Source organism: Macaca thibetana, chromosome 1 (assembly GCF_024542745.1).
Source record: "Macaca thibetana thibetana isolate TM-01 chromosome 1, ASM2454274v1, whole genome shotgun sequence".
Classification (NCBI taxonomy): domain Eukaryota; kingdom Metazoa; phylum Chordata; class Mammalia; order Primates; family Cercopithecidae; genus Macaca; species Macaca thibetana.
This window is the reverse complement of record NC_065578.1, coordinates 9,141,675-9,155,482: the sequence shown is the minus strand read 5'-3', so window position 1 is coordinate 9,155,482 and position 13,808 is coordinate 9,141,675. Positions and strand designations below refer to the sequence as shown.

Below are 13,808 nucleotides of genomic sequence, written 5' to 3'. Positions count from 1 at the left end.
ATATAAAAGCTAACTGGCTGGGCACAGTGGCTCACACCTATAATCCCAGCACTTTGGGAGGCCGAGGTGGGTGGATCACCTGAGGTCAAGAGTTTGAGACCAGCGTGGTCAACATAGTGAAACCCCATCTCTACTAAAAATACAAAAAATTAGCCAGGCATGATGGTGGGCACCTGTAATCCCAGCTACTTGGGAGGCTGAGGCAGGAGAATCGCTTGAACCCAGGGGGTGGAGGTTGTGATGAGCCGATATTGCACCATTGCACTCCAGTCTGGGCAACAAGAGCGAAACTCCGCCTCAAAAAAACATAAAAATAAAAATAAATAAATAAAAGCTAACATTTAGCTGGGCACAGTGGCTCACGCCTGTAATCTCAGCACTTTGGGAGGCTGAGGTAGGTGGATCGCCTGAGGTCAGGAATTTGAGACAAGCCTGGCTAACATGGTGAAACCCCATCTCTACTAAAAAAAATACAAAAATTAGTCAGGTATGGTGGCACATGTCTGTAGTTTCAGCTCCTGGAGAGGCTGAGGCAGGAGAATCGCTTGAACCCGGGAGGCAGAGATTGCAGTGAGCAGAGATTGTGCCATTGCACTCCAGCCTGGGGGACAGAGTGACTCTGTCTCAAAAAAAAAAAAAAGGCTAACGTTTGTTGAGTGCTATGTATATTATTATTTGTTGCAAAATCCTACTTCTCCAATAGTTATTTTATTATCTCCCTTTGACAGAGCTAAAAACTGAGGCATAGATAGGTTAACTTGCCCAAGGTCATATAATTGGCAGAGTCTGGATTCAAACCCAGGTAACCTGCCTGCACGTTCAGTGCCACCTCTCACCTCCTACTTGACATCTCCACTTGGCTATCTTAAAGGCATCTGAAACTTAAGGCATCTGAAACTTGACACATCTAAGCTAGAAAGTGTAAGAACAAAATTTTTTCCAGTTGTCCGTATCTCCATATATTCCACCATTAGGCCGCTGGTTGCTCAAGCTAAGAATCCAGTAGATGTGTGAATTTCCATCTTCTCTGCTGGCCGAAATCCAGTCCCTCAGCAAGTCCTCTTGGTTCTACCATCTTAACCCAAGTCCCTATCATCTCTTGCCAGGACCACTTATAAAAGTCTTTCATCTGGACCTGCTGCTTCCCCTCTGAGCCCCTCAAAACAATTCTCCATACACGGCCACGGCAAGATTTTAAGGAATATAATTCAGATCTTCTCACTCCTTGCTTACAGCCCTTTAGTATTGTCCCATTATACTTTTTTCTTTTTTTTTTCTTTCTTTCTTTTATTTATTTATTTATTTTTTTGAGATGGGGTGTCGTTCTGTTGCTCAGGCTGGAGTGCAGTGGCACAGTCTCGGCTCACTGCAACCTCCACCTCCTGAGTTCAGGCAATTCTGTCTCAGCCTTCTGAGTAGCTGGGACTACAGGCGCATGCCACTATGCCCGGCCAATTTTTGTATTTTTAGTAGATGCGGGGTTTCACGATATCGGTCAGGCTGGTTTTGAACTCCTGACCTCAGGTGATCCACCCCCCTCGGCCTCCTAAAGTGCTGGGGTTACGGGTGTGAGCCACCGCTCCTGGCCTGTCCTATTTTTCTTTGTTTTTTTTTTTTTTTTTTTGGAGACAGTCTCACTCTGTCGCTCAGGCTGGAGTGCGGTGGCGCGATCTCGGCTCACTGGAAGCTCCGCCTCCCGGGTTTACGCCCTTCTCCTGCCTCAGCCTCCCGAGTAGCTGGGACTACAGGCGCCCACCACCGCGCCCGGCTAGTTTTTTTTTTTTTTTTTTTTTTTTTTTTTAGTAGAGACAGGGTTTCACCGTGTTAGCCAGGATGGTCTCAATCTCCTGACCTCGTGATCCGCCCATCTCGGCCTCCCAAAGTGCTGGGATTACAGGCTTGAGCCACCCCGCCCGGCCCCTATTTTTCTTAAAAGGAAATTTGCACGCTCTCTCATGGTTAGGTTCACAAAGTCCTTGCTGGTTTGGCTCCTGGCTACTCCTCCACCAGCGGTACATCCTGTCTCCCCCAACTCAGTTCCTCTAATCATATCACGCCCTTTCCTTCAGAGTCTTGGTATTTGCTGTTCCCTTTCTGGGATGTTTTTTCTCCTGGTTTTTGCCTGGTTAGTTCCTTTGGCTTCCAGCTCAGAAGTCACTACTGGGGTACAGTCTTGTCCTTTCTCTCTCTTCTCTTCTCCTCTTCTTTTCTTTTTTTGAGACTGAGTCTGGCTTTGTTGCCCAGGCTGGAGTGCAGTGGCGTCATCTCAACTCCCTGCAAGCTCTGCCTCCCGGGTTCACGCCATTCTCCTGCCTCAGTCTCCCAAGTAGCTGGGACTACAGGCGCCCACCACCACGCCTGTCTAATTTTTTGTATTTTTTAGTAGAGACAGGGTTTCACCGTGTTAGCCAGGATGGTCTCGATCTCCTGAGCTCGTGATCCACCTGTCTCGGCCTCTCAAAGTGCTGGGATTACAGGGGTGAGCCACTGCGCCCGGCCATAGGGCTACAGTCTTTTCTAGACATGGTCTCCATGGAGAGGAATTTTCCCTAAACACCCCTGGCCTTTGCTCATCCTCTTAGGATTGGAACAACTAGGATTGAAGGAGTGCCTGCGACATGGAACTCTCACTGCTAAAATTGGAAAAGTCCCTGGTAAACTGGAATGAAAGCTTGCTCTCAGGGCAACAGGCACTGAACCATTTTTGTCAACTAAGTAATCTATACAAAATTATAATCCTAGGCTGGGCGCGGTGGCACATGCCTGTAATCCCAGCATTTTGGGAGGCCGAGGGAGGAGAATCATTTGAGCCCAGGATTTTGAGATCAGTCTGGGTGAGATGGCAACGTCCCATCTCTACAAAAAATAAAAAACTAGCTGGGTGTGGTGGTATGCACCTGTAGTCTCAGCTACTCAGTAGACAGAGGGGGGACGATTGCTTGAACCTGGAAGGTTGAGGCTGCAGTGAGCCATGATGGAACCATTCATTGCATTCCAGCCTGAATGAAAAGTGAGACCCTGTCTCGAAAAAAAAAAAAAAAAAACTAAACCTAAAGTATTTATTTACTTATTTATTTATTTAGAGACAGAGTCTCCCTTTGTCACCCAGTCTGGAATGCCATGGCTCAACCTCTGCCTCCCGGGTTCAAGAAATTCTCCTGCCTCAGCCTCTAGAGTAGCTGGGATTACAGGCATGAGACACTGTGCTCAACCCTTTTGTTGCTTTTTTTTTTTTTTTTTTTTTTTTTTGTATTATTTTTCAGTTGGTTTAGAATTTGGACAGAAGAGTACTTGGATATCTTCAAGAACCTGAGAGTCACCTTCTCAGAACAGCCTTCCTATATGCTCCTAATACACACTTACTCCACATCACATCTCTGCTTACATCCTTTATCATTATTATAATCCACAATTATGTATTTTTCTTTTTTTTTTTTTTTCATTTCATTTTATTTATTTTTTTTGAGACGGAGTCTTGCTCTGTCGTCCAGGCTGGAGTGCAGTAGCGGGATCTCAGCTCACTGCAAGCTCCACCTCCCGGGTTCACGCCATTCTCCTGCCTCAGCCTCCCGAGTAGCTGGGACTACAGGCACCCGCCACCTCGCCCGGCTAGTTTTTTTTGTATTTTTTTAGTAGAGACGGGGTTTCACCGTGTTAGCCAGGATGGTCTCGATCTCCTGACCTCGTGATCCGCCCGTCTCGGCCTCCCAAAGTGCTGGGATTACAGGCTTGAGCCACCGCGCCCGGCCTTTTTCTTTTTTATTGACTGCCTTTTCCATGAAACTTTCCAGGGCAGAGCCCATGTTCATTTCATTCACCACTCCAGTATCTCCAGGGTCTAGTACAGTGCCTGGCAAGTACTCAATAAATGTTTGTTGACTGACTGACTGACTGGCTATGACCTTTTCCAAAGGAGAAATGCCATTTTCATTGAGAAGCCAGAGTGACATCACCCTGCCCATAACAAGCTAGCTGTTGATTCTTGTAACAATAAGGCATTGATTCCAGGCTTGGTGTGGTGGCTCATGCCTGTAATCCCAGCACTTTGGGAGGCTGAAGGTCACTTGAGGTCAAGAGTTCGAGATCAGTCTGGTCAACAGGGTGAAATCCCGTCTCTACTAAAACCACAAAAATTAGCCAGGGGTGTAATCCCACCTACTGGGGAGGCTGAGGCAGGAGAATTGCTTAAACCCGGGAGGCAGAAGTTGCAGTGAGGCGAGATCACGCCATTGCACTCCAGCCTGGATAAAGAAGCAAGACTCCATCTTAAAAAAAAAAAAAAAAAAAATCCAGATGACTAAGAGAACAGGATATACAGAAATCTTACTTCCTATTCTTAAAATCTTATTGTTCTAAAACTTGGCCTGAAAATGAAAATCACGGAAAAACTAATAATAAGTTTTAACCTCCGTGCTGGTTGTTGTGGCTTCTGGCCAGCTTGAGCAAGGGTCATCTATTATGGACAGAATTGAATTTCAGTTGAAGCAGACATAGACTCCACTTGCCGTAGGATAAGGACTAATTTTTATCCTTTACAATTCTAATCTCTTTCCAGACAGGACTCAAGGTTACCTCTGGAAGGAGAGGAAGAATTTACTTGGCCAAATTTGAGCCCTCTCTTTCCTTCTGTTTGGTGCTGGCAAAGTAAACCAGAAGATTACAGCCAAGACTGAGGTCCTGAACCCGTGTACAAGCACTGTTCCTCCTAGACAGCAATGGATGGGGATTGCTGAGGGGCCCTTTATCCTGGAACCTCTCTTCTGTTGCTTGATGGAGTCTGATGCTGGTTCAGCAAAGACTGGCATGGACCTTACGGTGGACTCCACACCATCCATACCTCCCCTCCCTACCACAAGAAAGCAGTGCCATTAGGGAGTCTGGTCCAGCTCCTGAAGGTAGACCTGGATTAGTATCAGGCTAAACCAATCCCGGAAACCCTATTAGCTTTGCCAGTGATTGGCTTTAGGGAGAATCAGGTTTAAATGACTGAATCAGCCAGTGAGATGCGATGAGGAGTTTGGAAGGGAACAGAGCCATGGGGAACCATGGGGAGCCACTCCTAACATGAACAAGGAAGCCTGGCTACTGGTGACTCTCCTATAATTCAAGCGCACTAGATTTAAGACACTGTGACTAGAAGAGTAGAGGGATGGAAAGAACCCGGGTCCCCGAGGACAGTGTTGATTTACTGCATCTACAAACCTTCAATTCTGCCCTATGTCTGTACTTCTGAGTATGTCTGTGTTTAAACCACTTTGAGTTGAGCTTCCTGCTACTTGCAATGAAAAAAATTCTGATACATTTTGAAGCAGGATAGGTCCCTGACCCCTTCATTGGCAGGAACTGGAAGGCAGGGGCGCTGGAACCAACCAGCCGCTTTGGTGCTGGCAGGGGCCATTCCACTCACTTGGACCTGCTGTGCTCCACTTCTTATGGGAGGCGGAGCACACAGGTCAGCAGGTGCAGGAGCCGGGGCGAGTGCTTTTGGGCACCTGCAGGAGCAAAACTGTGTGTGGGCCCCGCAGCAGCATCTGGTGAGGGTGCCTGCAACCCCCGAAGCCCCAGAAGGGGTGTTACAATGCCCTTTTAGCTTTGCTGTCCGCAGACAGCTTAAGTATTAACAACTCAGTGGAGGGTCAGTGTGACAGCCTTGTGCACCCGCACTTGTGGTACCCGAGTTCTTGTCCAGCATCCAGGAGGAATGAGGTAGCACAAATGAATTGAAGATGGTAAATGCATGGAAATGTATTGCCAATGAAAGTTGCTCTCAGTGGGAAGAGGAGCTGAAAAGAGGATGGAGCAAGGTAATATTCCCCTGAAGTCCAGCCATCCCTGGCTGGATCCTCTTCAAAGCTACACCATGAAGCTGTCCCTCTGAAGTCAAGCCACTTCTTTCTGCCCTCCAACCATAGTCTCCAACATCCAGCTGCTTCTCCTCTCTCTGCTGACTGAGCTCGGGTTTGTTTTGTTTTGTTTTTGTTTTTTTTTGAGACTGAGTCTTGCTCTATCACCTAGGCTGGAGTGCAGTCGCGTGATCTCGGCTCAGTGCAACCTCTGCCTCCTGGGTTCAAGTGATTCTCGTGCCTCAGCCTCCTGAGTAGCTGGGATTACAGGCACCCGCCACCATGTCCAGCTAATTTTTGTATTTTTAGTATAGGTGAGGTTTCGTCATGTTGGCCAGGCTGGTCTTGAACTCCTGACCTCAAGTGATCTGCCGCCTTGGCCTCCAAAAGTGCTAGGGTTACAGGCTACTGCGCCCAGCTGAGCCTGGGGTTTTCTTTCTTTTTTTTTTTTTGAGACGGAATCTCGCTCTGTCGCCCAGGCTGGAGTGCAGTGGCTGGATCTCGGCTCACTGCAAGCTCCGCCTCCCGGGTTCACGCCATTCTCCTGCCTCAGCCTCCCGAGTAGCTGGGACTACAGGCGCCCGCCACCTCGCCCGGCTAGTTTTTTTTTTTTTGTATTTTTTAGTATAGACGGGGTTTCACCGTGTTAGCCAGGATGGTCTCGATCTCCTGACCTCGTGATCTGCCCGTCTTGGCCTCCCAAAGTGCTGGGATTACAGGCTTGAGCCACCGCGCACGGCCGGAAAAGGCAACTTTCAAGAGGGTAAACAGGGATGTAAATGCTCACTTTGGGCCATAGTATCAGGCTTTTCGGCTCCAGGTGGTGACCCACTGGGGACCCACCCTCTTCTGCTCAGAATTTCTCTGCCTCCTTTCCCTATCAATATAATAAATAAAATCAAGGTACTTTTGGCTGGGCACAGTGGCTCATGCCTGTAATACCAGCACTTTGAGGGGCAGAGATGGGGGGATCACTTGAGGCCAGGAGTTTGAGACCAGCATGACCAACATGACAAAACCCCATCTCTACTAAAAATACAAAAATTAGCTGGGTGTGGTGGTGCATGCCTGTGATCCCAGCTACTCAGGAGGCTGAGGCACAAGATCACTTGAACCCGAGACTGTCTCAAAAAAAAAAAACCAAAACAAGGTACTTTTTTTTTTTTTTTTTTTGAGATGGAGTCTCGCTCTGTCACCCAGGCTGGAGTGCAGTGGCACGATCTTGGCTCACTGTAACCTCTGCCTCCCCAGGTTCAAGCAATTCTCCTGCCTCAGATTCCTGAGTAGCTAGGACCACAAGCGCCTGCCACCACACCTGGCTAATTTTTTTGTACTTTTATTAGAGACAGGGTTTCACCATGTTGTCCAGGCTGGTGTTGAACTCCTGACCTTAGGTGATCCACATGCCTTGGCCTCCCAAAGTGCTGGGATTACAGGCATGAGCCACCACACCCGGCCAAGGTACCCTTTCTTCTTAAGCAACTTTCTTATGATTACTTATCTATTTGAGAGCAAAATTATGGTTCAGTTTTGAACATGCTTAAGTTGCTGAAGATACAAATGTTAAATAAAATACTACTTTGGTTGGGTGTAATAGCTCATGCCTGTAATCCCTGCACTGTGGGAGGCCAAGGCAGGTGGATCATTTGAGGTCAGGAGTTTGAGATCAGCCGGGCCAACATGGAGAAACCCTGTCTCTACTAAAAATACGAAAGTTAGCCGGGCAAGGTGGCGTGCGCCCGTAATCCCAGCTACTCGGGAAGCTCAGGCAGGAGAATTTCTTGAACCCGAGAGGCGGAGGTTGCAGTGAGCTGAGATTGCGCCACTGCACTCCAGCCTGGGTGACACAGCGAGACTCTGTCTCAAAAAAAACCAAAACACAAAAAACCAAAAACCCATAATTCATGCTAGACCAGCTTATGCAGTGGGAAATAAGTAAATAAAAATTTTGAAAATCACTTTATGAATACTATTGTCTCAACAAAAGTGTGGCTGGAGACTGGAGACTTGGGCCTTCTGCTTTGGTGACATTGATACTTTTAGCTGTACTATTTCATTTTTTTGAAACAGGGTCTCAGTTGCACAGGCTGGAGTGCAGTGGGGCAATCACAGCTCACTACAGCCTCTATATCCCAGGCTCAAGCAAAATCTTCTCCCCTCCACCTCCCAAGCAGCTGGGACTACATGCACAAGCTACCATGCCTGGCCTTTTTATTTACTTTACTTTACTGTACTTTACTTTACTTTATTTTTTGAGATGGAGTCTTGCTCTGTCGCCCAGGCTGGCTGGAGTGCAGTGGCACAATCTCGGCTCACTGCAAGCTCCACCTTCTGGGTTCACGTCATTCTCCTGCCTCAACTTCCCAAGTAGCTGGGACTACAGGCGCCCACCACCATGCCCAGCTAATTTTTGGATTTTTAGTAGAGACCGGGTTTCACCATGTTAGGCAGGATGGTCTCGATCTCCTGACCTCGTGATCCACTCGCCTCGGCCTCCCAAAGTGCTAGGATTACAGGCATGAGCCACCGCACCAGACATAGTACACTTGTTTTGTTTTTGTTTGTTTGTTGAGAGGGAGTTTTTGCTCTTGTTGCCCAGGCTGAATGCAGTGTCATGATTGTGGCTCACTGCAACCTCTGCCTCCTGGGTTCAAGCAATTCTCCTGCCTTAGACTCCCAAGTAGCTGGAATTACTGGTGTCTGCCACCATGCCCGTATAATTTTTTGTATTTTTGGTAGAGACGGGGTTTCACCATGTTGGCCAGGCTGGTCTTGAACTCCTGACCTCAGGTGATCGACCCACCTCGGCCTCCCAAAGTGCTAGTATTACAGGTGTGAGCCACCACGCCCAGCCTGAGCCACCATGCCCAGCCTTGTTTTGTTTTTTGAGACAGGGTCTGGCTCTGTCACCCAGGCTGGAGTGCAACAGTGCAATCTCAGCTCACTGTAACCTCTGCCTCCTGTGCTCAAACCATCCTCTCACCTCAGCCTCCTGAGTAGCTGGGACTATAGGCACATACTACCACACCCAGCTAATTTTTGTATTTTTGGTAGAGACAGGGTTTTGCCATGTTGCCCAGGCTAGTCTCGAATTCCTGGGCTCAAACAATCTGCTGCCTCTGATTCCCAAATTTCTGAGATTACAGGCGTGAGCCACTGTGCCCAGTCAGTACGTTGTTGTTGTTGTTGTTGTTTTTTCTCTAAAGATAGGGTCTTGCTATGTTACCCAGGCTGTTCTTGAACTCCTGGGCTCAAGCAATCCTTCCACCTTGGCCTTCCAAAGTGCTGGGACTACAGATGTGAGCCACCAAGACTGGCTAAGTCACCACGCCCAGCGCTAGCCAATATACTTGTTTTAATGTACAAATTGGACTTCAGCATTCCTCACACTGAAGTATTTATGGGTAAAATTACACATCTGGGATTTGCTTTAAAAGACTCCAGCAAAACAGAACAAGTGTAGATGGATTGGCAAAATGGTATGCTTGAAGTTCATGACAGGTACGTAGGGGCTCATTATACTATTATCACTAATTTCGTGTGTTTGCTATTTTCCCTAATGTTTTACAATGTAATTGTCAGGTTATCCATTGTTTTGGAAAAATGTATTGGGCAGCTTCACTTTATTTGGGAAACACTGCCCACGGCAAGTCATTTAGACTTGGTAACACACGTGAGGGAGAAACGGATCTGAATTCCAGTTCTGAAACTGAGGTGACAGTTTCATTAAAGGACAGCAAGGGGACAGCGATCATCCCTGCAGAGTCAAAACAGATAATAATGGGACCAGGCACCACTATGACAGGTCAAAAACCCCATCTGGGCAGAGCGTGGTGGTTCACACCTGTAACTCCAGCACTTTGGGAGGCCGAGGTGGGTGGATCATTTGAGGCCAGGAGTTTGAGACCAGCTTGGCCATCACGGTGAAACCCTGTCTCTACCAAAAATACAAAGATTAGCCAGGCGTGGTGACACATGCCTGTAATCCCAGCTCCTTGGGAGGCTGAGGCAGGAGAATTGCTTGAACCCAGGAGGCAGAGGTTGTAGTGAGCCGAGATCACGCCACTGCATTCCAGCCTGGGTGAAACAGCAAAACTGTCTCAGAGGCGCGCACACACACAGACGTTAATTATGGCCCATATCACCTTCTCCCTCGGATTCCACTCTTCTAGTTCCAAGGAATTGCTAACACTGGGCAAGTTCAGCCTAGTCCTTCTGTGAGGACGGAAGATGTCGGACTCATCTCCATGAGACTACCACAAACTGTTGTTGAAAGCTTTATTTGTCCTCACTTAGGGTAAATGAAAAATTTCAAGATTTGGCTACAACTTCATTATTCGAAAAGTAGTATTTTACAGAAAGAGAGATTGGGGTACTGGTTCTGAAGACAAAGCTTAGATTCAAGCCCAGCTTCACTATTTATACCAGTCCCCTGATTTTGCTGTTTCCTTACGATATAAGGCACTCAGGAGCACAAGCCAAGCACACAGTAGGTGTTCAGTAAGTGCTGGCGTGATGAAGTTCAAACAGCACCACTGGTAAACTAAGTTTGGATTTCAGAGGTGGAGACTGTGTATGCAGCCTCACAGCTGAGTGGATGCCGTGGTGAAATGTTTAGATCACAGGCCTTTGAGAAGAATTATGAGGATATTAGAGGAACGGGCCTCCTGCGGCACCCAGACATAAACGTTATAGGAGGCTATTTCATCATATAACAACTTCCGGACTTCTAGAAAAGTGAAAAGAGAGGTTTGGGTAAGGAAGATGAAAGCCTTCCCACCACCCTGCATGCTGACTTAGGGCATCCTTCCTTCTACTCTGTTGTTAGATCCTCACGATGGCCAAAAAAAAAAAGCATTCTTTAACCTAAACCATCCCCATGGCTCAATCTCTACCCCTTCATCACCAAGGAAAAGCCACTTCTCTTACTTGAAAGATCTGCTGTTCACATAGGCAAACACTACCACAAAGGCTCTCCATCATCCGAATGAAGACACCAATCAAGGACTTTTACCGCAGCTTTGTTTGCCGCATTCAAATTACACAATGTAAGGGGTAAAGGGTACAATACATAAAACCCCCAGCATCAAACAAGCCAAACAAAACACCAGCATCACACATTTCCTCTAAATTCACAGTACAAAAGCAAATTATGGAAATGATGCAGGAGGGAATAAACAATGGCATATTTTCTTCACATCAGTCATTAATATTTATTCCCCTGTGAAATTCATTGTTCTAACTTCCGTTATTCAACGTGGAAGTTCTGTCCTTGAGGACACCTAAAATTATGCTATTACATGGCAGCATCAACGGTATCCTTGGCGTTGGGAGAAAAAGCCAAGCTTGCTCTCTATACAAAGCTTGTTCTTTGTACAAAGTTGTTGCTCCATAAATAGTGCAACAATAGGATCAGGCTGGGTGCGGTGGCTCACGGCTGTAATCCCAGCACTTTGGGAGGCCGAGGTGGGCAGATCACCTGAGGTCAGGAGTTCAAGATTAGCCTGTCTAACACGGCAAAGCCCCATCTCTACTAAAAATACAAAATTAGCCAGACATGGTAGTGGGCGCCTGTAATCCCGGCTACTCGGGAGGCTGAGGCAGGAGAATTGCTTGAACCCAGGAGGCGGAGGTTGCAGTGAGCCAAGCTGGTGCCACTGCACTCCAACCTCACAGAGTGAGATTCCATCTCAGAAACAAAAAACAATAGGATCATTGCACCCTTACCAGGGCTCCTGCAAGGGTCCCCACAAGCCTTGTCCAGTGAGGTCCTGAGGTCAGTACAGTCACAGCTGAGCAGGGCACAGGCACTTCTAAGTAGGAAGGCACGACAGTACGAGAGAAGTTTCCAGCATTGGAACCTTTCTGCAGTTTACATGACACTTCAGATGAACGAGGTATAGTTTCCCAGAGGAAGTCCAAATTCAGTTCTGATAGCTTCATCTTGCTCTGTCATGACTTTTCAGGGCTCCTTCAACTCTTAAACTCCAAGAAGCTAAGGAGAAAATGACCCTCATCTGCAGGATTTGAGGCTCCAGCCTTTCACTGACCTGGCAGATGGATCCTGAAACCTGCTTGCTGTCAGGCTTTTTTTTTTTTTTTTTTTTTGAGATGGAGTCTCGCTCTGTCACCCAGGCTGGAATGCAATGGCACGATCTTCGCTCACTGCAACATTCTGCCTCCCAGGTTCAAGCAATTCTCCTGCCTCAGCCTCCCAAGTAGCTGGGATTACAGGGGTCCACCACGATGCTCAGCTAATTTTTTGTATTCTAAGTAGAGATGCGGTTTCACCATATTGGCCAGGCTGATCTTGAACTCTTGACCTCAAATGATCCACCTGCTTGGGCCTCCCCAAGTGCTGGGATTACAGGTGTGAGCCACCATACTCGGCCTTTTTTTTTTTTTTTTTTTTGAGATGGAGTTTTGCTCTTTTGCCCATGCTGAAGTGCAGTGGCATGACCTTGGCTCACTGGAACCTTTGCCTCCCGGGTTCAAGTGATTCTCCTGCCTCAGCCTCCCAAGTAGCTGGGATTACAGTCATGCGGCACCATGCCCAGCTAATTTTTTGTATTTTTAGTAGAGACTCCATCTCAAAAACAAACAAAAACATATTTTAACTTACCATTGATTTTTACTACTTTTTTTTTTTTTTTTTTTTGAGACGGAGTCTGGCGCTGTGGCCCAGGCTGGAGCGCAGTGGCCGGATCTCAGCTCACTGCAAGCTCTACCTCCCGGGTTTGCGCCATTCTCCTGCCTCAGCCTCCCGAGTAGCTGAGACTACAGGCGCCCGCCACCTCGCCTGGCTATTTTTTTGTATTTTTTAGTAGAGACGGGGTTTCACTGTGTTAGCCAGGATAGTCTTGATCTCCTGACCTCGTGATCCACCCGTCTCGGCCTCCCAAAGTGCTGGGATTACAGGCTTGAGCCACCGCGCCCGGCCTACTTTTTTTTTTTTTTTGAGACGGAGTCTTGCTCTGTCACCAGGCTGGAGTGCAGTGGTGCGATCTCAGCTCACTGCAAACTCCACTAACTGGGGTCAAGCGATTCTCCTGCCTCAGCCTCCCAAGTAGCTGGGACTACAGGCACATGCCACCACACACAGCTAATTTTTGTATTTTTAGTAGTGATGGGGTTTCACCATATTGTGGCCAGGATGGTCTCGATCTCTTGACCCTGTGATCCACCCGCCTCGGCCTCCCAAACTGCTGGGATTACAGGCGTGAGCCACTGCGCCCAGATGATTTTTACTAAACTTTTAAGCTTTAGTTTAGGCAACAGATCACAACTTCTTTCCCCAGTTAGTAACACCCAGATCGTTTCAGATCCCCAAATGGGAAGTACAAAATATCATGCTGTAGAATTCCTATGTCTTAGCTTCTGCAGTGTTTCTCTGCAAAGGGGCCAGGATGACCCCAGCATTCCTGTCTTCACTCTCAGAGCTGTACAAATTATGCTTTTCAATGTATTCTTGGACAAGATCTGGTACTAAGTAGCGAATGCTCTGGCCCCTTCTGAGGGCTCTCCGGATTTTTGTGGATGAGATGTCATTAGTGATCCATTCATTCACCACGTGAATGTTGCTCCGGTGTTTCCACAGCACATCCGATTCATAGATAAATTTCTGAGCATCATTTCCAGCCCGAGTAACACATATGAGCCCATAGTTGGCCACGATTTGGGTGATGTCTTCACTCTTCCACAAATTGGGAACAGCAAAGGACTCCAATAAATCTGCCCCACACAGCAGCTTGACCTTTGGCACCGCTGGGAAGAATAAAACAGAGCTTTGGGGTATGATTTTTCTTCCCCTCTACCTCCTCCAAGTGGAAAGGGGTTTACTTTTCTAATAACCCACTGTATCAAAATGAAGGTATGTACGTGCTTTTCAAGAATGAGGGTTCAGGCCGAGTGTGGTGGCTCACGCCTGTAATCCCAGCACTCTGGGAGGCCGAGGCGGGTGGATCA

At 47.5% G+C, this 13,808-nt stretch overlaps 2 protein-coding genes across 5 annotated transcripts in view; one reads left to right on the top strand and one right to left on the bottom strand.

Annotated features, from left to right (window-relative positions):
- Positions 1-13,808, top strand: part of CTNNBIP1 (catenin beta interacting protein 1) — a 668,528-nt gene that overhangs the window by 507,188 nt on the left and 147,532 nt on the right. The gene's annotated exons all lie outside the window — the stretch shown is intronic.
- Positions 10,105-13,808, bottom strand: part of NMNAT1 (nicotinamide nucleotide adenylyltransferase 1) — a 47,223-nt gene continuing 43,519 nt past the window's right edge. For 3 of the 4 annotated variants that reach the window (XM_050788871.1, XM_050788868.1, XM_050788866.1), the window contains one exon: positions 10,105-13,607. In XM_050788871.1, coding sequence (XP_050644828.1) covers positions 13,207-13,607 — 401 coding nt within the window. In that variant the 3' untranslated portion in view covers positions 10,105-13,206. The remainder of the gene's footprint in view (positions 13,608-13,808) is intronic. The other variant, XM_050788875.1, reaches the window with a different exon arrangement.